Source organism: Chlorocebus sabaeus, chromosome 11 (assembly GCF_047675955.1).
Source record: "Chlorocebus sabaeus isolate Y175 chromosome 11, mChlSab1.0.hap1, whole genome shotgun sequence".
Lineage (NCBI taxonomy): Eukaryota > Metazoa > Chordata > Mammalia > Primates > Cercopithecidae > Chlorocebus > Chlorocebus sabaeus.
Window position 1 is genome coordinate 38,007,038 of NC_132914.1, and position 25,992 is coordinate 38,033,029.

A 25,992-nucleotide genomic window follows, 5' to 3' on the forward strand; every position below is an offset into this window, starting at 1 on the left:
GTCCTCATCCTTTACTCGTTGCTTCTCTTTTTCTTCCAGAAGCCACAACTTCCACAGGAGTCCATAGAACCACTGTAGTGGGATGGAAGACAGGTGAGAATTAATGGTGTGTGTTTGTGCATGCATGTATGACTTTTGAGTGATAATAAATTACAATTATACTTTGCTTCTTAATAGGATAGTTTTTCAAGGAGGAGCTTTTGAGGAACTCTTATCTAAGATCAGCGTTTTGTTACTTAATTTTGAATTAACTTGGGCAAATTTCCTTCCATTTCCAGGGTCAAGCCTCACATATATAAGTCTCTGCAAATGAGAGTGAAAGTGATAGTTGTATGAAAAGTTTTCTTTTTCCATTTTAGTTATCATAGAATTACTGGCTCAGAGGATTCCATTTCAGGTCAACAGAAGGCCAAAATGCACACAGATTTGCCTCAAACGATATATTTTTCCTTGAGCACAATAATGACTGAAATGTACCGTAGTTATCCCTATAACTCTAGTCTACATTTATATTCCAAAGTTTTTCTATTTTTATCCTTTTAAGAGCTACCACTAGAGGGTCAGCAAACCAAGGAACTGGAAGCACAATAGGTAAAAATGTCAGGAAAGAGGGCCGCTTGTCTTACTGCCATTGAATTCCAGACAAATGGAGTCCTCTGTTGAGGAATTTGTACCTTTTTTTGATTTGAGAATAAAACTATGCATGAGAAAACACAGGCCAGGCACGATGGCTCACACCTGTAGTCCCAGCACTTTGGGAGGCCGAGGTGGGTGGATCACCTGAGGTCAGTAGTTTGAGACCAGCCTGACCAACATGGTGAAACCTCTTCTCTACTAAAAATACAAAAATTAGCCAGGTGTGGTGGCATGAGCCTGTAATCCCAGCTACTCAGGAGGCTGAGGCAGGAGGATCACTTGAACCTGGGAGGCGGAGGTTACAGTGAGAGATTGTGCCATTGCACTCCAGCCTGGGTGACAGAGAAAGACTAGGGTAGCTTCTGGCAACACATCTAAACCTGGGAGTTCAAACACAGGTGAGCCAGCCAGCTGGTGAGACTCCACAGAATGATTTACTAGTAAAGTGCCTCCCGTGGCACTATTATCAAAAACAGTGCATCCTTCACTTTCCTCACAATGCTAATTCCTCTCACTTTATATTTTCCTACCTTTCCTTTCTAAGAAGCTATGACGTCCTTTAGAGACACTGAGACCACAGGAAGTGGAATGAATACAGGTGAGTACACGAGCTTCCTAACCTGTCCACTTTTCACTTAAAATAATAGCCATAGTAGTTAACACTTTCTAGCATGAACTATGTTCCAAGCAGTACTCCACGTTTTTCTCATTATTATTTCTTTTATCCCTCATCGCAAATTGTGAGGTAAGCACTATTGTTCTCACAGACTTTCCAGATGAGAAAAACCTATGGCTCAAAGATATTCACTAACTGAATGAAGATCACACAGCGAGCAAACAACAGATTTCAACTCAGGCACTCTGGCTTCAAAATCCATCCTCTTAACCATGATACTAAATCACCACTACATGATACCGCTACACTCTTTTGTCACATCTCAACTCTTTTAGACTACTACAATTTCTACAATACCAATATTTTACCCAAATGAAAATTCAACAGGTAATCAGTCCTGCTTTGTTCCTTCTTCTAGGGGTATCAGGTAGCCAAGTCACTAGCATTCCACTAGGTAAGTAAAGTACCTTTGTTTTCCTGACATTGAATCCAGAAAAAGAGACGTTCTCATTGAGACTCCACCACCACCTCACATTGCACCCTTCCCCCACCAAGTTTATCGTGAGAATGGAGCATTACATTTGCGAAATACAAAATAACTTTGGAACAAGCTGTCCCTGAAAATGTTTTTTTCTTGCATAATAAAGAATTGTGTCGTTGCCTCATTCTATTATAGAATGGGCTTTTATTATAAGAAAACAATTGATATAGTGGTACCCTTCCATTTTGTTTTTAGGTACTACTGCAGTGGTCTCTGGCAACACCATCTCACCTAGCAGTTTCAACACAGGTGAGTCAATGAGGAAACAGATACTGTTGGGTTTTTTTTTTTTTTTTTTTTTTTGGTTGGGTGCTAACTCTGCAGCAATGGCACATTATGTCTTTTGATGATTATCTGTTAGCCCTCACTACTTTCTTCCTTTTTATTCTCAGAAGATATAACTTCCATGGAAGGAAGCATAATCAATGAAAGTGGAATTGGCAAATATATATATACACACACACACACACAAATAAATATATATATACACACACATATATTAATATACATGAGAAAAAATGAGAAATGAGAAAAAATGACAAATGTATATATTATTTTTTTCTTGAGATAGTCTCACTATTGAGATAGTCTCCAGCCCAGGCTGGAGTGCGGTGGTGTGACCTCAGCCTACTGCAAATTCTACCTCCAGGGTTCAAATAATTCTCTTACCTCAGCCACTCAAGTAGCTGGGATTACAGGTGTGCACCACCACACCAAGCTATTTTTTTTTTTTTTTTTTTTTTTTTTTTTTTTAGTAGATATGGGGTTTCACCATGTTGGCCAGGCTGGTCTTGAACTCCTGGCCTCAAGTGATCTGCCTTTCTTGGCCTCCCAATGTGCTGGGATAACAAGTGTGAGCCACTGCGCCTGGCCAAAGAATTGGCAACTCTTGAGTTTCTACAAATCTACATTGGGCTTTTGCCTTTTCATAGAGATATTTGTTAAACAAAGCTTGTATTTATAAAAATCATATCATTTCTCCTGGGGCCAAACCTTATACTACAATTATAGAAAAAGAGGCTCAGAGTCCAGAAAGATTCCCCTTTTAACATTTAAGCTATTACCCAGTACATACGGAGGAAATATAAATCCGTATTGTTCTATTTAAGGCAGCAGAGGTGATAGAAGTTACTCTAGAGGTTTAGATCTGTCATATTTTGGAATTTGGATGTTATAAGTTTATTGAATGCAGTTGAATACCTTTACACAAATATTGTTTTCATTTCTTGTCACTAGAAGCTACCAGTGGCACATCTGAGAGGTCAAACCCTGGAAGTGAAATAGGTAAGCGTGAAAAATACCCCGAAACCTCTGACATTAAACTCTAAGGAGCCAAATAATCAAGGCTGGACTACAAACTAATGTGTTTACTGTGACTCTGAGTTTAAAAATGGAGAACACACTTCATGATGACAGGATAGCACAAGCTTTCTGCTGCTTTCAAGTCATAGACAGTCACTGGCGTCCATGTTCTTCTTGGGATGGTAAATGCATCACAATTTGGGGTCTCTCTTTCCCTCTCCCTGCTTTAGGTACCACTGGTATAGTCTCTGGCACAACAGTTGTATCTGGAAGTTCCAACAGAGGTAACCTAATAGGGAATGAGGGGTTTTAGTCATGGAATATGACTGAATCCCTCCCCAGAAACATACACACTCTCTACCGTACCATGGGAATACCACGGGATTTTCTCAGTTATAGGATTCTTCTGAATTTACTTCTTTTCTCCCTTCACTTAGAAGCCACAACTTCTTTGGGCAATGGTGGAACCACTGAGGCTGGAAGTAAAATAGGTGGGCACTAGCAATCAAATAATTATTTTTTTCTTTTCATCTTAAACTAAATCAAATTGGCTATAATGAACTGAGTGGACATTTTCCTCAATCATTGTGTACAAATTACTGGTATATAAATAGTTTACTCCTTGTGAATTGCTGCTTATTTGCAATACAATGGCATCATGAGAACATGCCTAATATATCACTTAAGGCAAAAAAGTTCCTGATATAAACCTTTTAGTTCACTTGAGAAACCTATTATTTTTTTCTAAACCAAATCCTAATTTTAGATGAAAAGGAATTCAAAAATTGATTCTCTCCTCTTGTGATTGCAGTTACCACTGGGATAACTACTGGCACAACCATTGTATCTGGGAGTTCCAACACAAGTGAGTCATGAAAGAGTTGAAGAAACCTGCCTATGTGAACTTCTGGGGACCTGATGGCTCCCACAGGGATATTACATAAAGTAAGACTGTTACTCGTTTTTCCAAATGTCTACGTTCTATACCACTTTCTCCTGTTTCTTCTCAGAGGCTACGACTTCTACAGGCATTGGAGTTGCCACTGGAGTTGGAATGGCAACTGGTGAGTGGTTTGTTTTGGGTTCTCAACAATTCTTTGCTTGAGTTTGTGGTAGTGATGAATGAATGGGAAGATGAGCTGAAACAGGATTTTGTATTTCACTTGAAGAGACATGTCAGGTAAATCAAGCTTGGGACCTTACTCTTCACATGGATTTTCTCCATACACTAGTCTTTTTTTAATATTTTAAATTTTTTCAACTTTTATTTTAGATTCGGTGGGGGGTACATGTGTAGGTTTGTTACATGTCCTGAGTGTATTGCATGATGCTTAGGTTTGGAGTATGAATGATCCCGTCATCCAGGTACTGAGCAGAGTACCCAATAGTCAATTTTTCAACGCCCTCTTCTTCCTCCCGTTTCTAGTGGTCCCCAGTGTCTATTGCTGCTATCCATATATCCATGAGTATCCAGTGTTTAGCTCCCACTTGTAAGAACATGCAGTATTTGTTTTTCTGTTCCTGCATTAATTCACATAGGATAATGGCCTCCAGCTGCATCTCTAGCTCCATCTGTGTTGCTGCAAAGGACATAATTTTGTTCTTTCTTATGGTTGTATAATGTTCCATGGTGTGTATATACTACATTTTTAAAATCCAGTCCATCATTGATGGGAACCTAGGTCGATTCCATGTCTTTGCTATTGTGAATAACCCTGCGATGAAAGTGCAAATGAATGTGTCTTTTTGGTAGAACAATTTGTTTTCTTTTGGATAGATACCCACTAATGGGATTGCTGGGTCAATTGGTGATTCTGTTTTAAGTTCTTTAAGAAATCTCCAGACTGCTTTCCATAGTGGCTGGATTAATTTACATCCACATCAACGATCAATTCCCTTTCCTCTGCAGCTTTACCAGCTTCTGTTTTTTTTTTGTTTGTTTGTTTTGTTTTGTTTTGTTTTTGACTTTTTCATAATAGCCATTCTGACTGGTGTGAGATGGTATTTCATTGTGGTTTTGATTTGCACTTCTCTAATGATTAGTAATGTGAATGTTCTCATATGCTTGTCATATGTGTGTATGCCTTATGAAAAATAGCTGTTTGTGTCCTTTGGCCACTTTTTAATAGGGTTGTTTTTTGCTGGTTAATTTGTTTACATTCCTTGTAGGTTCTGGATATTAGATCTTTGTCAGATGCATAGTTTGCAAATATTTTCTTCCATTCTGTAGATTGTCTGTTAACCTGTTGATAGTTTCTTTTGCTGTGCAGAAATTCTTTAGTTGAATTAGGTTCCATTTGTCAAGTTTTGTTTTTGTTGCAATTGTATTTGGCATCTTTGTTATGAAATCTCTGCCAGGGCCTATATCCAAAATGACATTTCCTAGATTATATTCCAGGGTTTTCATAATTTTAGGTTTTGCATTAAAACCTTTAATCTATCTTGAGTTGATTTTTTTATATGATGTAAGGAAAGGAGTTCAGCTTCAATCTCCTGCATGGCTAGCCAGTTATGCCAGCACCATTTATTGAATAGGGAGCCATTTCCTCATTGCTTGTTTTTGTTGGCTTTGTCAAAGATCAGATGGTTGTAGGTGTATAACATAATATCTGGGCTCTGTATTCTGTTCCATTGGTCTGTATGTCTGTTTTTGTACCAGTACCATGCTGTTTTGGTTACTGTAGCATTGTAATATAGTTTGAAGTTGAGTAATGTTATACCTCTAGTTTTGCTGTTTTTGCTTGGGATTTCCTTAGTTAGTCAAGCTCCTTTTTGGTTCCATATGAATTTTACAATAGATTTTTTTTCTAATTTTGTGAAGAATGTCATTGGTAGATTTAAATAGCATTGAATCTGTAAATTGCTTTGGGCAGTGTGGCCATTTTGATAATATTAATTCTTCCTATCCATGAACATAAAATGTTTTTCTATTTGTATCATCTCTGATTTCTTTCAGCAGTGTTTTGTAGTTCTTATTGTAGGGCTCTTTTGCCTCCCTGGTTAGCTGTATTCCTAGGTATTTTATTTTTTGTGGCTATTGTGAATAGGATTGTCTTTTTTGATTTGGCTCTCAGCCTTGATGTTGTTGATGTATAAAAATGCTACTAAATTTTGCACACTTATTTTGTGTCTTGAAACTTTGCTGAAGTTGTTGATCAGATCTAGGTTTTTTGGGCAGAGACTATGGGGTTTTCTAGGTATAGAATAATATCTTCTGCAAACAAAGATAGTTTGACTTATTTCCTTCCTATTCGGATGCCTTTTATTTATTTCTCTGGTCTGATTGCTCTGGCTAGGACTTCTAGTACTGTGTTGAATATGAGTGGGGAAAGTTGGCATCCTTGTCTTGTTCCAGTTCTCAAGGGGAATGCTTCCAACTTTTGCCAATTCAGTATGATGTTGGCTGCGGATTTGTCATAGATGACTCTTATTATTTGGAGGTATATTCCTTCAATACCTAGTGTTTCATGAGTATTTAACATAAAGAGATATTCAATATTATCAAAAGCCTTTTCTGCATCTATTGAGATGATCATGTGGTTTTTGTTTTTAGCTTTATATGGTAAATCACATTTATTGGTACATACATTTGTGTATGTTGACCCAAACTTGCATCCCAGGGATAAAGCCTACTTGATCATGGTGCATTAACTTTTTGATATGCTGCTGGATTTAGTTGGCTAGTATTTTGATGAGAATTTTTGCATCTATGTTCATCAAGATTATTGTGTTGAAATTTTCTTTTTTTGTCGTGTCTCCATTAGGTTTTGGTATCAGAATGATGCTGGCTTCATAGAGTGAGTTAGGGAGGAATTTCTCCTTCTAAATTTTTTGGAATAGTTTTATTAGGAATGGTACCAGCTCTTCTTTATTCATCTGGTAGTATGTATCTGTGAATCTGTCTGGTCCTGGGCTTTTTCTGGTTGGTAGGCTTTTGATTGCTGATTCAATTTGAGAACCCTTTATTGGTCTGTCTAGGAATTTAATTTCTTCCTGGTTCAATCTTGGGAGGTTATATGTTTCCAAGAATTCATTTCTTCCAGGTTTTCTAGTTTGTGTGCATAGATGTGTTTGTGGTAGTTTCTGGGAGGTTTTTTTTTTTTTTTTTTTTTTTTTGGTAATTCTATGGAGTCTGGTAATATTTCGTTTGTCATTTCTGATTGCGTTTATTTGGATCCTCTTTATTAGTCTAGATGGTGGTCTATCAATTTTATTTATTCTTTCAAGAAACAAACTGCTAGATTCATTGATATTTTGTATGGTTTTTCACATCTTAATTTTTTTTTCAGTTCAGCTGTGATTTTTGTTGTTTCTTGTTTTCTGCTAGTTTTGAGGTTGCTTTGGTTTTGTTTCTCTAGTACCTGTAGGTGTGATGTTACGTTGTTACTTTGAGATCTTTCTAACAGTTTAATGCGGGCATTTGGCGCTATAAACTTCCCTCTTAACACTGCTTTAGCTGTGACCCAGAGATTCTGGTATGCTGTATCTTTGAAACATAATGAAATGCCTCATGAATTTTTGTGTCATCCTTAAAGCAGGGCCATGTTAATATTCTCTGTATCATTCCAATTTTAGTATACGTGCTGAAGTGAGCACAAGAATTTCTTTGTTCATTTTCTGCCCTGATGATCTACCTAATGCGTCAGTAGGGTGTTGGAGTCCCCCACTATTACTGTGCAGCTGTCTTTTTGCAGGTCTAGAAGTACTTGCATTATGAATCTGGATATCCCAATGCTGGGTGCATATATGTCTAGAATAGTTAATTCATCTTCTTGAATCGAACACTTTATCACTATGTAATGCCCTTCTTTGTCCTTTTTTGCTGTTGTTGGTTTAAAGTCTGTTTTATCTAAGAATAGCAACTTCTGATCTTTTTTGTTTTCCTTTTGCATCGTGGATCCTTGTTTCTTTATTTTAACTCTGTGGGTATAATTACATGTGAGATGGAGCTCTTGAAGACAGCAGATGGATGGGTCTTGTTTTTCGTTTGTTTGTTTTTGTTTTATTCCAACTTGCCACTCCACACCAGCTTTTTAGATGTGATTTTTATGAAACTAAGAATGATGTGTTATTCTGAATCCTTTATCCATCTTGCCTTCATATGGTCAGTTGGAGTTTTCAGGAGCCTAGAAAACGCCATATCTTGGTTAGCAAAGTTGTTTAATTTGCCCATCTTGGACTTCTATTGCATATTAAACCTATTCTCATGGGTTTATCCTCATGAATAAGGTTCCAATAAATTTAATTTAAAAAAAATCACCCCACACTTCCAAGAAGTCCCTATTGAAACATGAGGGAGCCACACCGCAGGAAGTAAAACTGATGAGCAAAGGAAAAGCACTGCTTTCCAAAGTATTTAACCACAGCAAAGGGGCTCCAGAATGACAGTTTTGCCACAGTTGGTTTTGGGAGATGAGAAAGTCTGGGAGAAAATGTGGTTTTTGTTTTTCTTTGCATAGAGAAGCCCTTGGATGGCTTATAAGAAATGTGTATTTTTCCAAGTCTATGCTATTCTCTGGGTTAAAAAAAAAAAGTCATTACTATGGTCTCTCTCTCTCTCTCTCTTTCTCTCTCTCTCTGTTTTACTATCTTTCCCTCAATTTCATTTTCATTTAAAATCCCCTGGAATATCTTCTTTCATCACACTTGCTGGAAATTTCAACAGGGATTAGTTAAAGTTACAAAAGAAAGCTGTCTATGAGTACCTCAGGCAAAAGGCCATCTTCTTTGAGAATATGTCTTCTACTATAACATGAAATATTTTCCAGATTTCAAACTTAAGTCATCTCAACTTTGTCCTCTACTACCAGGAACTACAACTTAATTACTAAATAATACCACTACTAGAAGTTAATTACAGAGGATGTCATTAATTACTAGTGAAATTTAGGCCCTGACAGGAGATGATAAAACTTTTCATTTGAAGACTTATTGAAGTCCGTTGAAGGTGGTCATATTAATGCTGTGGAATACCCTGGACTAAATATTTAATTAGGAACATCATTGTTAGGACATAGCTTCCCAGAAGTAGATACCTAAATGGGGACAGGAATCTTTTTAGGTAAAATATTTCCACACTTGTCTTTGCTCATACTATTGTCATATCAAATAAAGCCACCACTAACCAAGATTTCCAGGCTGGATAAATAAAAGATGACTGAAATAAACTTAAGGCATCTTGGGCATCTTTTGTTTACTTGAAAAAAATGATGATGGAAAAGAATATTTTCTCTTTTCTATTCAGATGTCTGGGGGATGTAAAACAGTATGGAATTTTCAGGGAACTATAATATAATAATACAATATACTTGTGGAACGCAACCCAGATGTTGAGAGAGCATTGAAAGAGGGAATGTTGGGAAGTTTTTGGAGCTTCTAGATTACAAAGTTGGGACAGAAATATCATGAAATGAAGAAAAAAATCACTCATCAATTCTATATTCTATGAGACTATTATAATATTGGGCTCAATTATAACACCAAAAATTAAAACGTTGATTCATGGGCAATGAGAAGGGATTTTTAAATAGGTTAATTATCATGCCCAGGTTGTATTTTTTGGGAATATTAATTACTCACAGGTAGAAGATTGATATGAAAGAGAGTAAGAGTAAGGGTGGAGGTATGTTGTATAGTTTGAAATCTCCTGGAAATGACAGATAGTTAGGGACTGTAATAAGCTAGTCATAAGGGGATACAGAGGCAGAAAGAGTGTACAATATGTTAGCCAGTTAGAATCAACAAGTGTGGCTGAGGAGATAAAGGAGAGGAATAAATTTAGCTGACTTCTAGTTCATGATTTGAGTGCTTGGGTGGATAGGTGATGGCGCCATCTACCAAGTTTGTTGATATACTAGAGGAAATAAAAATATTTGATAAGTGATACAGTAAGGTCTGATTTTGATCATTTGAATTCAAATTACTCTGAGGTTTCCAGGTAGTGATGTCCAGAAGAGTTGATGAAGGTGACTGGGGCCCAGACGAGAAGCCTGTACTGGGATAGAGATTTGTCAGTCATTTGCTTACAAATAATATTTGAAACTATGGGTACTGATGAGTTATTTAGGGTTACATTAGCCCTAAATAACCCACTGTATGTTATTTACATACACGGAGAAGAGAAAACAGACAAAGAGAGTTCCTTGGGCTCTCCAGGACATAAAGGGTGGACATAGGCAAAGGGCCTAAAAAGGAAAGGAGTTCTGGTTTAGCAATTTCCAATGTGTTTGACTTAGCACTGTGTACTGAAGTACTGGGATATGCCATGTTATACCAGGAGACCATATTGCCTCTAATTTTGGGATTCAGAATCTCAAACAGGATCAGCCAGAATTTGCTGGGGACATATTTTTTAATATTTCATTTTTTCAGAGAACCTAGCCTCATAGTTATGAAACTTTGAAAGTAGAAAGTAGAAGGGGGGAAACTCTCTTGAAAGAATTAAAATATTAAGATTCTCAATCTTTTTCATTTTTTAACCTTTAGGGATCATCAACATAATTTCAGGGAGAAGCCAACCTACTGAAAGTAAAACAGGTGAGCATGGGGAATTGAAAAAGGTGAGGATGGGAAAGGCCCTCGTTCATGATGCTAACTTGGAAAAGAAAGATCCCAGAGGACTGAAGCTAACCAAAATGAACACTATAAAATGGGGAAAACCATGTTTAGTTTACCTCTTGGGAAAGGAATCCTGGAGAAGGAATGCATTGTCTCACGGAAACACATGGATTTGTTCTAAACCATGATTTCCATCCTATCAGACACTGCTCATATTACCCCCTCTTCCTTCTCCCTCTCATCCAAGGCTACACTGTAACAGGCTCTGGGACAACAGCCTTACCTGGAGGTTTCAGAACAGGTAAGTCAAGTAGTGAAAGGAATTCTCCTTTAAATGGCTCTCAGTTAGCAGTGTAATTGGATTGTTTGTAGCTCAATGGATGGATACCCCATTCTTAATGATGTTCTTATTTCACATTGTGTGCCTGTATCAAAACATCTTATGTACCCCATAAGTATATACATCTACTATGTATGCACAAAAATTAAAAACATTAATAAAACTAGTAAATTATCTCATAACAACATCATCTATTGCCATATAATTTTCATGTTGACAAACTCTCCATCTTTTCCACTTTTCTTAAGTTGCTCTTACAGAGGCCACAACTTTTAAAGGTTATGTTGGAACCACTGAAGCAGAAATTTCATCAGGTAAGTTTTTTCACATTTTAGATTCTCCACGATTTTTCCATTTGAGTTTGCTACATACAGATTTTGAATGAAAATGAATGTGGCTGGAAAGTGGTTGCTTTCCCTTTAATAAGAGATCGTGAGGCCAACCTAGATCAATTCTCTGATTTTTCCAAGATATATTGTAGATGTATTAATAATTATCTAGACACGTCCTTTCTTTACTCTCTTGGTCTTGTCAGGCAATACCCCAGGATCAACAGGAGTCACCAGCAGCCAAGAAGGTGAGATTACTATAATGGATGCAGGTAATTTTGCTGATTAAGAGATTATTCAATAGATGCAGGTAATTGTGCTGATTAAGGCTTTGATTTAGATATTTAACCTTTGATCACAAGTTTACACACACTTTGTTTTCTGGTTTTCTTTCTCTGGAGTACTTGTCCCTTTTCTTACATTTACTGTAGAAAATTTTTACTGGAGGTAAATCATGTGCGTATAAGAAACACATTCTCAAATTTAGTAATTGAAGTCTGGATGATTCTAGATCTAGAGAAATGAGATATATGAGGCAATTGTGACTTTCCTCTCCCATATTTCCCTTGAACATACAATTATGAAAGAGTCAATTGGAAAACATGCTAGGCTTAGCATTTAGTGCAAGAAAACTTGTTAAATTGTTTTCTGTTGCTTCAGAGAAACCAGATTATGTGGAAAAGCCATACATTTCTGATGATGGGAAAGGCATTGTGTCCTTCCCTCTTATTACAGGCACCACTGAGGTAGCCTCTAGCATAATTATTTCTGGAAGTTCAAACACAGGTATGTAAATATTTAGTAGGTAGCTACAAGAACCTAAGGCTAGAAAACTAAGATCCCTTCTGTGAAACTGACTGTAGCATCCACACATCAATTCCTACCTCATTCTTCTTTGCCTTTCTTAGGGTTAAATGAGTGTCTGTCAGTAGTTAAATCTGTTTAACTCCACTGGGTTCTCATTAATGACTCCTATCCATTGCTTCAGCATAGGGAAATATTGGGGGTAAAGATAAGACTCAGGAAGTTCCATTAGGGAATTTACATTTCCTAGCCATCTACGGTTGTTTTCTTGTTTTGGGGTTCTCAGGCTCATGCCAGAGTCCGCAGGTCAGGCTGTGAAGGCACACAGGGCACCACTAAAGGAGAGAGCAGACACTGAAATCCATGAATTCTCATCTGTCCAGAGGAGTTATTTGTGTGTCTGTAATTCACAAGGTGCCCTGTGGGCTAGCTGCAGCACTGGCCCAGAATGTCATCTGAGTTGCTTTCTCTTCCTCATGTTGATCTCTGAGGATAGGAATAAGGCCTGTGGCTGATATGAATTTGCCCTCATTTTCCTTTGCAGGCAGCACTTTAATATCAAGTGGAATCACTGGAATCCCAGAAACTTCCATCGCAGGTAATATAAATTATTGGCTCAAATGAAGACTACATGCTCAACATTTCTGTGTCTTTAACACCAAAGTAAATACTGTTTACAAAGTCAATACAGATAGGCAGTATTTATCTCTATGAATGAATGTCACACTTCAACTGTAAAATAAAATTGCACCAGATGTAGTTAAACAGGCAAAGAAGACTTTGTTCAAGACTATTACAATAAGTGTGAAAACCATTGCAATAGGGGAGAGAGACTGAACTCAGCTCTGATAAAGCAAAAGGCAGGAGAATTGTTTAGTACTTGGCTAAGCTAGTGGAAAAGTAATGAAGAATGTTTGGAGAGACTTTAACATATACGATTAGGCCATCTGTGTTTGGTAATTGGCACTTAATCAGGTCAAAGTTAGGCCCCTGCCCTCCCACAGAGATTGGGAGATAGAGACATTATTTTTCTTGATAATTATATTTCAAAAGAGTGGCTGTCAGGTCCTTGAGAAAGATATTTATGAATTGTAAGATTGACAAGAGAGTGGGAGAAGATTTACATCTCAAAGGGGCAGAGGAAGAATTTAAAAGTAAGGCAAGTTTTCTAAAGTAAATAAGAAAAGGGAGGTTAAGAGCCAATAGCTAGGAACAAACCTGTCTAAAATGTAGTTAAGCTAAGGGCAACATTAGGTCTCTCATTTTCTCATTTTTTCCCACTCTCTCCCTCCAAAATTAATACAGGAGAACCAAGAAACCAAGTTACATGAAGAGTTAAGCGTGAGAAAAACTCTTGTCATTTAGAGAAGGGGCACCAGAAGTGAAACATGTATAGAGTAAAGTGTGAGAAAAGCTCTCATCACTTAGAGAAAGGAAACCCACAAGAGAAACATGTATCAGGGTCAAAGAAGAACCTTCACTTCACCTCTATGAACAAGGGATTGCTACAATAGGAAGTTCTTAGTGTTTCCACGGCAGGGGCGTGAGCTAGCATTAGTAGACGTGTTAGTGTATTCCAACTGCTTTGAGACTCTTGTTCCACATGGAGGTGTCTTAAGTAAATGCTCTTCTGAGATCAGAAAAAGTGTATTGCTCTTCCCTTGCTCGTTTTAGGTCCTTCCAAGGAAGCATCTAACGAAACCACTGCTCCTGGACCTCCTACCACAGGTAAGTCAAATAGTAATAAATGCATTTGTCTCGGTGGCCCCTCAGAAGACAGGATAGCTTATCTGCAGTTCTCACAGAAGTAAAGAGTAGAATGATGGTTACCAGTGGTTGGGGTAGTTGTATATATGGGGAGGGGTATGGTGGGGAGATGTTGGTGAAAGGATACAAGATTTCATTTAGACAGGAGGAGTAAATTCAAGAGATCTATTGCACAAGATCGTGACTATAGTTAATAATATATTCTTGAAAAGTGCTAGGAGGGTGGCATAATGTAGTTCTTCAGAACATCATGTACAAAATACATAGTTTTTTTCTGTCCATCTAAAACATGAAGAATAAAACATTTTTTAAAAATGAAGTTAAGCTCTAGCTTCTCCAGTCCCCTGTACTCACCACTTTTGTTCCTTTTTAAGCAGTCACTGCTTCCACAGGAGTCAAAATAACTTCTGGAACTGGAGTGCAAACAAGTGAGTATTCAGTGTGGCTTTGATTATACATAAGAAGTTGAGTTAGGAGGAGAGAGGTAGGAGAGAAGTGAAAGACCGAGGCCAGGATGATGGCATTCAACTTCCTCTTAGAACACAACTTTGAAATTACACTAAGGATACCTTTTTTTTTTTTTTTCCCCCCCCTCTGGGAGTTTTTGGTTTAGGTTTTCACTGGGGCTCCCCTCCTAAAGACTTCTTCATGCAGATTGAGAATTCTGAGCAGGGTATTATGAAGGGTGCTAGTCCTAAAATGTCTTATATTTCCTTTTGCGAGGCTCCACCTTGGTTCCAGCTGGAGTGCCAACAAGACCACAAGTACCCCAGTCAGGTAAAATCAGATGACCCAAATGAACTGGAATAAATTGTCTGTTCCACACAAAGCTTTCCTTGAGTATGAATTTGTGCCATCATTTGGGCATGTACATAAACACAGACTTGATATGTGTAGGTTATTCTAATTTTTAAAATCACAATACCATCCATTTATTTCCTCTCAGAAACCACTGTCGTGGCAACCAGAGAAGTAGAAACTGAAAATAAAACAGGTCAGTATAGGAAAAGCCCTAATTTCTTTGTTACTATGTCAACTAATATTTCTTTAGTACCTTATATGTGCTAAACTCTCTAGCAGACATTAAAAGCAAAAACATCAGCAGGATGCAGCACTTGCCATTTTTTATTCTGTGTGTGTGGGAGGAAGAGATTATTTTGGGCACAGATAGTATATATTTAGTGATACCAAAAATATGCACAAAATATGTGGTTCCGGGGGTGGAGTGAGAGTAGTGTTAATTTCTGCTTATTACTTGGTAGTGTGGAGTAAAGGCATGAGAAATGGCATGATTGAGTTTAAAATTGGCATGGATGGAGACGGTATTCCTGCCAAACAGCCCTGGAAAAGATAAAGATATAAGACCTCATGGGGGAGTTCAGGAATCAACCAGATATTGGCAATGACTGCGTAAGGTTCAGGGAGGAAATGAGAGCAAAAACGTAAGTAGAGGAAATTTTATGAAGAACCAAACTTCAACAAGGCTTTATCCTTATAGTAATGGGATACCATTAAGGATTTGATCAAGAGCCTGATATGATCAGATAGTTGAGAAATTACTCTGATACAAATGTGGTGATTAGGAGACTGTTCTCTATGGCTCCTCTTACAAATATCTCCAACGAACGCTTGCAATCCTGGTCAGGGAATATTTTCTCTTGTATTTATGCCTAATTGATCTTTTTTCTCTCCTGGTGCTGGTTTCTGTTACTTTGCTAAGCATCCATAATTAGCACCTGGCTTAGCCTCCCTACGTAAAGAGTTGGAAATATTTGATTACCCAAATTTCCATACCTTTAATTCATTTTGTAATCTATATTTTGGGCCTATTAGTTGTTGGGATCACTTTACCTAAACATGTAGAAATTTTAAGTTCTCTTCATATATTCTGTTGCTCCTAGGTCAGCCTTTTTCTTGGTAGGTTGAGATATACACACACACACACACACACACACACACACACACACATATGTATACATATACGTGTGTGTATGTGTGTGTGTGTATATATATATGCACACACATACATATCTCAACCTACCAAGAAAAACGTGTGTGTGTGTGTGTGTGTGTGAGAGAGAGAGAGAGAGAGAGAGAGAGATACATATTTAAATGGAATCTTGCTCTGTTGCCCAGGCTGGAGTGCAATGGCATGATCTCGGCTTACTGCAAGCTCTGTCTCTTGGGTTCAAGCGATTATCCTGCCTCAGCCTCCCTGGTTGCTGGGACTACAGACAAGCACCACCATACTCATCTACTTTTTGTATTTTTAGTAGAGACGGAGTTTCACCATGTTGGCCAGGCTGGTCTCAAACTCCTGGCCTCAAGTGATCTGCCCACCTCGGCCTCACAAAGTGCTGCAATTACAGGCGTGAGCCACTGCGACTGGCCAGATTGCATAAAATATTCATTTTGTTTTTAGAAGTTTCGGAATAGAGTTTGAAATTTATGAGTGAATTGTTGGATTGATCAAAATATATGATGTGTAAAGGCTAAAAAAGATACATATTGCCAGTTTAAAGCATTTGTTGGGGGAGAAGATAGAGCAAAATTGAAGTATTTCAAGAAGACAAGGAGAATAAAGGTTTTCAAATGACTAAAACTGGGTAATTAATATTCATTTTATACTGTAGCAGAATTATCATTTCCCCTTTTTAAATCTTTTTGTCCTATTCATTAGAACTGCCTTCAAAAAATTTTGAAGAGTTTACTTTGATGTTTTCTCCTTTTGATACTTATATTTTTCTCTCATTAAAATATGAGGTCCAAAGGAAACACTGTACAATGGAATTTCAAATGCAGCGAGGAGCAGGACGGGGAGATAGATGGGAATATATATATTTGTAAGACTAGCTATGTAGACAATTATTTTCAGCAATAGAATAATGAATTAGATAACTATACTTACCACAATACTATTCCAGTAACTTCAGAGACTAACTTAAGGTTCCTGTCTTTACACAGAATGTCTAGCCTCACTTCCACCCGCTCCAGGTAAGAGTACCACGACTTCAGAATTGCTCTGCATTAATGGCTCCTCTCATCAATCAAATGTTATAAAATAGGAAAACATGTATTGGATTAACTTAGCTTTTATTCCCCTAATAGTGAGTAAATAGTTCATTTCCTCCTTCACAAACCAATGAAACCAAACCAAACAAATATACCTTGTTACTCAGATCAAAACAAGGTTTACCTACTAAATGTTTCATATAATTATGATACCTTAACCAAAATATTGTCACTTGATAGTAAGCATCTTTTTAAACTAGATAATTTCAACTTGAGGGATGAGCTATAGTAGAAAAAAATCCGTTTAGCAGAGTTAAGTAATTTTAAGGAACTTTGTAGCAAGTAAACAAAATTACTAAAAAATATGCAGCCATAAAAAAAGGATGAGTTCATGTCCTTTGTAGGGACATGGATGAAGCTGGAAACCATCATTCTGAGCAAACTATCGCAAGGACAAAAAACAAAACACTGCATGTTCTCACTCATAGGTGGGAATTGCACAATGAGAACGCTTGGACACAGGGTGGGGAATATCACACACCGGGGCCTGTCATGGGGTGGCACGAGGGGGAAGGGATAGCATTAGGAGATATACCTAATGTAAATGACGAGTTAATGGGTGCAGCACACCAACATGGCACATGTATACATATGTAACAAACCTGCACGTTGTGCACATGTACCCTAGAACTTAAAGTATAAAAAAATAAAAATAAATAAAATAAAAAAGTAGTCAGATCTTCAAAAAAAATTACTAAAAAATAATTCTCTGACCTTAGTACATAGTGGGAAAAGGAAGGTCTTCAGAGAAATAGGCAAATTTCATATCAGGCAGAAAATAAATTTCAAAGTAAAAATATAAACTATGCATTATATATAGAGTGCATATTGTCTGTCACTTGTGTTGTATATTTTAAGGTATCTCCAGGAATTTCTTTACAATATTGATATTTGAGAACACAAACAGACCAGTCCAGGGCATGTAAATGAGAGAAGTGAGATAAAGTTGAGAAGGTCAGTTTGAGTCACGATATGAGAGCCCTCGAAAGCTAGACTGCTAGAATAAAATGTTTGTTTACACAACTATAAGGGACCATCAAAGTAGTAATAAGATGAGAATTGGGCTTTAGAAAAATCACGTTACCTGATTGGATCAGAACGAGATATGAGTCAGAGTAATCCCCTAAAAAAAACCAGTAGAATATGCTAGATCAAAAACATAGTAAGATCTTGGAGTGACATTGTAGCAAGTAGAATAAGGAAAGGAAGAAATGAATGTGGGATATAGGATTTGGCAGTAGATTTGATGCCAGTGATAGAAGGAAGAACTCAAATGGCTCCTTGATTTTAAGCTTGAATGATATAGTTCTATCTGTAGAGAAGGAAGCCAGTCTAGAAGAGAAGCTGGTTTTGGGGGGAAGATGATACAATCTGTTGTGTGCACATCGAGTTTTGGGTTTCTATAGGTCTGCCAGGATTCTGTCTAGAGGTAGAGAGAACTGGCTCCAAAGCTATGAGAGAGGTCTGGGCTGGAGCTGGACATTTAGAGTCATTCTTTTGATGTTACGGTGCACATTGTGGAGATAGGGGAAAGAGTTACAGGCAAAATGAGAGGGAGTAAGACAAACTACCAGTGAAGACAAAAATTTCAAAGTATTAAATCTGAAGAAAGGAGAACATTTTTCAAGAAGGTAAGAATGAACAATGTCAACTATGGCAGATAACTTAAACTGAGAAAGGGCCCTTGGGTCTGGTAATTATGAAGCCATGGTGACTTGTAGGATTGGAAAAGCAGAAGTCAGACTGCAAAACAGTAAGTCAGTTAGTAGCCATAAGATTGATTGACCACTGCCAGGAGAAATTAAGAATTATGCTTTGCTGAGGATTATAAAAATAGGATATGCCTGTTGGTAACAGTTTGCTTAAAGCAGGTGGACTTGATTTTATTCACCTTAAGGCACCATAAAATCTTGTATAATTCTGTGACTCTGAAATCCTAATGCCAGTTACAGTACTGGCCACCTGGTGGTTATCTATAAATAACAGATGGCTATATTTTGCCAAATTTAATTACCATTTATCATTTATGTTAACAGTTTGTCATGGTCCACTGGGAGAAGAGAAATCTGTAAGTACACAGTTTTGCTCTACTTTAATCCAAATGTGCTCTAATTCCTGTATTTGAATAGAAGTCTAAACTTGGTTTGTATATGTAGCCTGGAGACATATGGACTGCCAATTGCCACAGATGTACCTGTACTGATGCAAAGACTATAGACTGTAAACCTGAGGAGTGCCCTTCTCCACCCACATGCAAAACCGGTGAAAAGCTTGTGAAGTTCCAATATAATGACACCTGCTGTGAAATTGGATACTGTGGTGTGTATTCATAATATATTATTTTAATTGAATATGTTCATTGGTTGTTTATTAACATATTCAAGAGATACTTTTTGAGCTACCAGTTTTGTCAAACATAATACTAGACAAGTGTAATAAATAGTACAGAATTAGTATAATAATATTTGTGTTCTTAAAACTTACCATCTTCAGAATGGGGGACACCCAGAATTAAGTTATGAATATAATCAGTAAATTAAAGGAAGACTATGATATTATGGGTAGAAACATTACAGTTGGTTGCTATGTATGATCTCATCTACAATTTCTGTTTTATAAATAGAAATTATAGTATTTTAGAATAAAACAATATATTTATTTTTCAGAACCAAGAACATGTTTGTTTAACAATACTGACTATGAGGTAAGGTCTTTTCTTCGTTAAAATGTTTTTGTTAATTATATGAATAAATTTAATACTCGGCTATATTAAGGGACTTTCAGCCTATTATATATATATAATATATGTAAGTATATATATTATATATAAAATAAATTATATAATAAATATATATGTATGTGTATATATATTTTTAACCCTAGTAACAACGGATTGGAATCCATTCATTTTTTCCCCACACCCACTTCCAAAGGAATATCAAATGTAACACTCACCAGGACTCTTCAAAGGAGGAAAACATAATTCTTGATCATTAACTACTCAGCAGTAGAGCTTCTGAACAAAATTTCCCATGGGCCTTGCCAGATGGAGAAGACATACTTTGTAACATTCAAATCAATGAACAGAGTCAAACTGTAATTATAACCAGAAAGATCAGATGGTCAAGCTGTCAGAGATCAAATAAGAAAACCCAAAGGGCTAGAACCCTATTATGCAGCTACAGCAACACAACATATTCAAGGCTGGATTTTGACAACTAATTTGACATTTTGGACAGTAATTTAACTTTTTAGAAAAAAGTATAACGAAGCCATAAAAATCAGATGATTCTCAAATTGATATTAACACACTTGAAATGGTGATAGTAAATATTAAAAAATCTAAAATGAAATATGTGTGGTATATTAGGCAATAGATAAAACATCCTATGAGAGTTTTACTGTGATAACCCATTTATCACACTCACATTTCTACATGGACTTCCTAAATTTTTAGTTTCCAAAGTTGCTCTAACTTGAACCTGTGGTAGTTTTTTAACAAAAAATATGATGATATTTAAGAAACAAAAGGAAAGTTTTCTTCTGATCATTTATAGTAAAATTCCAATTTATCAGAAAGTTCATCTTGTCTGAGGCCATGAAATAAATGCAGTTTCTCAAACTGTTGTTTGAATATTTAACATAAGCTAATTATAAAGTAACAGCAGAGAGCTTTAAAAGTATAGGAATATAGGCCAAGATAGAAGTAAGACATCTTGTGAGACTTGTCATTTGTTTTAATATGATAAGTCCATTTTGTGCCATTTTTTCCCCCACTTAAATTTCTCGTTTCCCCTTAAGCTTAGAACATAACAATTAAGTGCTTGATCACTATAAAAAAAACCTGTCTTGAAAATTTCTTGAACATATAATAGAGTATCTGTTGGTGAATCTTAATTTGAGGATTGAGAATCTTGACACATTTTGTGTCTCAATGAACAAATTTGGTTTATTCATGGAAGTGGAAGACTTTCAAACCATCTTTTCTTTACTATTAACCTAATGACAAAGTGCCTCTGGAAAATCACTAAACATGAATATGAATTTTTAAACTGATATTCTTGCAAACCTCTAAAAGAAATCAAGGTGAATAATTATTTTGTTTTCATCCCTCTCTTTTCTTCCCAGATTGGTGCTTCATTCGATGACCCCAGCAACCCCTGTGTCTCCTATTCCTGCAAAGACACTGGCTTTGCTGCAGTAGTCCAGGACTGCCCAAAGCAGACCTGGTGTGCAGAAGTAAGTCATCTTAACTAACGAACACTGAGGTTCAGTTCTCATATCAAACCCTGGCTGGGCGCAGTGGCTCACACCTGTAATCCCAGCACTTTGGGAGGCCGAGGCGTGCGGATCACCTGAGGTCAGGAGTTCGAGACGAGCCTGGCCAACATGGTGAAACCTCATGTCTACTAAAAATATAAAAATTAGCCAGGCGTGGTGGCAGGCGCCTGTAATCCCAGCTACTCAGGAGGCTGCGGCAGGAGAATCGCTTGAGCCCAGCAAGCGGAGGTTGCAGTGAGCCGAGCACTGCACTCTAGCCTGGGGAGCAAGAGTAAGACTTCCTCTCAAAAAAAGAAAAATCAACCTGTCATCAATCTCATTAGAAAATATTTGTGTCTGGCTAGCAGACATAAATATCTGGTAGATTGTATAGGTCTTTAAACAAATGCATTGTATCCAGAGCCCAGGTGATTCCAGATATGCTCATCTTTTATTGTTAAGTATATATTTTTTTCATATCAAGAAAGGCTCTCATGTTTTGCAGGCTTTATAAAACTTAATTTAGTGCTCATCTAGAAGGAGTCAGTTATTATAGAAAGCATTTTGCTATTTCTAAACTAAAAAACTCACTAACTTTTAAAAATAGCTCAAATAATTATCTATAAGGATACCAATTTTTCTATATAATCATGTCTGGGTACTTTAGATCTTTCTTTGTGTCACAGTTTTCTCCATTTCTGTGCTCCCCAAGTATGGCTGAGTTTTATACTAATGAATGCTTAAGTTTCAATTATTAAGGGAGATTTAAGTTATCATTTTTCTTTCTGAAGATATAATTGATAATATGGTTTAATGTTTTATTTTCGAGCTCTAATACCGGATTTCAATATTTATCATGCTTTTACTTTGTTATAATTTTAAACCTATCAATTTCTCAAAGGTGCAGCTTCTAATTGTGAGTTTCTAGTATGTAGTAGTAATATTATTGTTAAAGCATTTTTCAGTAAGTGAGAAATAATCTAATATTATTTAATGTTATCTTTAACAAGAATTTAGTTTAAAGCTTATTTTTCCTTTACCCATTGTTGAAAAATTTTAGTCATATTTTTATTACTAAGCTGATGTCTCTCCTTTCCTGCCTTTTGCTTACTAGATCTGGGGTAAGTTTGTCCATCTGTTCCATTTCCTCTTTGTGATGTGATGCATTTTAACCAACTAAGAAGTGTTGTATTATTTGCAGAAAAATTTAGAACAACGTTTCCCGTTTTTCTCTTTTTTTCTTACCCCTACAGGAAGACAGAATCTATGATTCAAAAAAATGTTGCTATACATGTGAGTAAAGTTAAGTTCTGCACAGAGAAAAATGTAAGCTGTTGACAAACGTTTAATTTCTTTAAAACAAAACGGCAGATCATTAAGAGAAAGTATCTTGTATTTTTAACACAACAGGTAACCTAGCCTATCTGTGTAAACTTCCATTGGATATTTGTACATAATGTATTATGGCTATGTATTCATGTTGACTGCAACATTCTTCTCAGTAAAAAACAATGTTTACAAGGGAACAAATGTAATTTTCATGGAAAAGATTAGCTTGTTCTTTTGACATCAGCAAGTTGTGTTGTAAATGGTGTATTAGATCATAAGGATAATCAGTGATGAGAAAATGGATGTCAAAAATAATTCATCCACCCCTGTTTTGGATGGATGTCAAAATAATCCAGCTGCCCACTTCTTCCCCTCTCCCTTCCTCTTACTTCTCCCCTCACTCAACCCCTTCACCTGTGGTAGTGATAACAGGAACAAGATATCAGTAATCTGAGTATTAACCAACTACCTTGTAATGGCACTGAGATGGTTAATCTCCTCAATCATGTTGTGAAGTAGTTGCTATTATTTATAGGCTAAGAAAATGGAGGGTTAGCAACTGTTAATGTTAAACCTCACTTCTGACTCTCTTTTCCTTTTCGTTTTAGGTAAGAATAATTGCAGATCTTCCCTTGTGAATGTGACGGTTATCTACAGTGGTTGCAAGAAAAGAGTTCAGATGGCAAAATGCGCAGGGGAATGTGAAAAGACTGTCAAGTGAGTTCTTTGAATGTGTATCGTGTGTTAACTTTGTAACCTTGTGGAGAAAATGAAACTTTTTAAAATATTACATGGAAAAACTTTTATGTGAGAGCAATACTATTTTGTTATAAGGACCAAATGAAAGAAGAATCTAAGATATTAAGATCTGAGAACTAAAATATTCACTTAAAATAGTGATGAGTCATTCTGAAGTAGTTTTCTAAATATGCTAAGCATGATACCTTTGTAACAAATGTGCTCATCTTCATACAGTGACTACAGAAAATATTTAAGCAAAGAAGTGAATTTCTTGAATTACTTACACTTGAAATTTAGATAGTATGTTTTTCCTTTATGTACACTTTTATGTATAGATTAATATAGAGATAATAATCTCATATTAAGTTATATTTAACATTTTATTTAGTTTACTTTTTCACCATAATGCTCCAATTATGAGATTATAACTTCTTTTCAGATTTCTTATCACTGAGCAACATCAGAGCTTTACAGTGACAGGGGAAATGCAAGGTCTAGAAAAAGAATAAATTGGTTACAAGGCTTGCTAAGTCACTTAGACAATTACTGTTCGAGTAATGATGTCAGTTTATCTTTAAAATTCTAAAAATGTTTATTACTGAATTTTTCTTTCAGGTACAATTATGATACCTTACTCTTGGAACATTCATGCCTTTGCTGCCGAGAAGAAAACTATGAACTCAGAGACATTGTACTTGACTGTCCTGATGGGAGTACGATCCCTTACCAATACAGGCATATCACAACCTGCTCTTGTTTAGACATATGCCAACCATATACGACTTCCATGTACAGTTAATGCTGACATCACCTTCCCAGTTTTAACAGGCCTGGTATTTATTTTATAAGTGAGGAAAAATAATCATTAAAATAGTGGGAATAACTAGACATTTATATCTCACTCAAAACAATGAGTTCTCATTATGAGGAATTTTGCTCTCTCGTGGACTGGATCTGAAAAATAAACACAACCTGACAAGCAATTCATGAGCAAGGGTATTTATTTTACAGCAAAACGAATTCTGCAAGTCTAGCAGAAACTGGATCATATCATGACTCTTCAATATATTTTCCTTTTATCCTTCAGCTTCTTATGCCCTGCTCCTGTTTCATTTCCTTCACTTATTGAAAATGTAGACTTAGTTTTCTTTTCTCACTTCCTATGCCAGTTGCATCACTCCTCCCATCCTACTACAACTCCTCCTGCTAGGACACTAGTGACCTTCTTATAATTCTGCCTACAGGGTCTGACAGCGTTTCCATTCTTCCTTTCTTGAGACATTTTTCTCCTTGTTTCTATGACATCATTTCTTTTTTCTTTCTGTGACATCATTTAAAATTAATGCTCCTACATTGTGTGGACAGCTTTATTTCTGCCAGTCCTCTAAAGTTTAGTTTTCCAGTCGCATCCTGTTCTGCTTGTCATTTTACTCAGTCCCTGTCCAATTTCATCAATTTAAGCAGATGTATTTACACGTTTAGGATTTCCAGTCTGTATCACCAACCTCAACCTCTGAGTTTCAGACACATTGATACAACTTTGAATTTAACACCTCTCACTGGATGCTCTATAGGTACCATAAACTCAGCAAAATAAATATCAAAACCAAAACCAAAATAAATATCTTTCTCTATCTAACTCAGTCCTGTGCTTGTATATTGTATACCAGTGAAGTAGGTAGCTAAAAAGAGAGATTAGACTGAGGCAGGCAGATCAAGAGGTCAAAGAAATCGAGACCATCCTGGCCAACATGGTAAAACCCCATCTCTACTAAAAAATACAAAAATTAGCTGGGCATGGTGGCACACGCCTGTAGTCCTAGCTACTCAGGAGGCTGAGGCAGGAGAATCACTTGAACCAGGAGGTGAGAGGTTGCAGTAAGCCAAGATCGCACCACTGAATGCCAGCCTGGTGACAGAGCAAGTCTCCATCCAAAAAAATAAAAAATGGAGAGGTTGAGGTTGACTAATATTATGGCTGTCATCTTTAATACATTCTACTGCCTTGCTATCTCACACACATCCTTCTTCCTGAACATATATATTCAAATGTGCCTTGGATAAATGATTTACATTGGTAAAATGTGTGCAGTTATTAACACTCTTATCCCCTTCCTAACATGAAGGCAAACCCAAATTATCATAACCTATTGATGAACCAGTTCTTACTTTTCTATATCACTTTGACTAGTGGTAAATTTAACTATCATCAAACACTGTATGTCTAATGGTGGAGAAGAAAATAGATGTGTTAGTATATTGGTAATTGCCACCAAAGGTGGATAACAATTCCTTATGAGTGGGCATTACAGGTCTCACTTCTACAGCCAGTCCCAGGGCCTTTGGCTTTCCTCTATGTCTATCACTGGTTGCAGGCTTTCCTTCCTCTCAATGCATACCAGAGTTCATCATCTCACAAAATTATGAGGAGCTTGAGCCCTTGAAAATCCAAATGGGTGCGGTTGCAGGAGTTTCTTTAATAGCTTTTACCTCGGGAAATAGTAGAGCACAGAGTCAACATTATACCCATATTACAGTCCTTACCACGTGGTAGCAGCTCTATTTTCACCTAATAGAATTGATCATCCCAGGTAATAAGCTGACAGCATTTTCTGCTTAGTAAGCCTGCTTTAGACTTATGAGAGACCCCAAATGGCTAGCTGGGAGTTTCAGAACAAGGGAGATAAAATGGATGTTG

The 25,992-nt window shown here is 36.7% G+C and overlaps 1 protein-coding gene and 1 non-coding gene across 2 annotated transcripts in view; one reads left to right on the forward strand and one right to left on the reverse strand.

Annotated features, from left to right (window-relative positions):
* MUC19 (mucin 19, oligomeric) overlaps positions 1–24,492 on the forward strand; it is a 236,587-nt gene extending 212,095 nt beyond the window's left edge. Inside the window, 25 exon segments of the mRNA XM_073021301.1 lie at positions 40–106; positions 545–591; positions 1,181–1,234; positions 1,989–2,042; positions 3,030–3,077; positions 3,326–3,379; positions 3,533–3,586; positions 3,907–3,960; positions 4,106–4,159; positions 10,581–10,631; positions 10,900–10,953; positions 11,528–11,569; positions 12,670–12,723; positions 13,800–13,853; positions 14,270–14,320; positions 14,616–14,669; positions 14,839–14,886; positions 16,857–16,886; positions 19,001–19,032; positions 19,121–19,283; positions 19,631–19,668; positions 21,093–21,207; positions 22,482–22,517; positions 23,162–23,270; positions 23,910–24,492. Of these exon segments, the coding sequence (XP_072877402.1) occupies positions 40–106; positions 545–591; positions 1,181–1,234; positions 1,989–2,042; positions 3,030–3,077; positions 3,326–3,379; positions 3,533–3,586; positions 3,907–3,960; positions 4,106–4,159; positions 10,581–10,631; positions 10,900–10,953; positions 11,528–11,569; positions 12,670–12,723; positions 13,800–13,853; positions 14,270–14,320; positions 14,616–14,669; positions 14,839–14,886; positions 16,857–16,886; positions 19,001–19,032; positions 19,121–19,283; positions 19,631–19,668; positions 21,093–21,207; positions 22,482–22,517; positions 23,162–23,270; positions 23,910–24,093 (1,601 nt within the window). The 3' untranslated portion in view covers positions 24,094–24,492.
* On the reverse strand, positions 7,588–7,691 carry LOC119623956 (U6 spliceosomal RNA). Its single transcript, XR_005240057.1, has one exon. It is a non-coding gene; the product is annotated as a U6 spliceosomal RNA (small nuclear RNA).
* Positions 24,493–25,992: the final 1,500 nt, after the last annotated feature.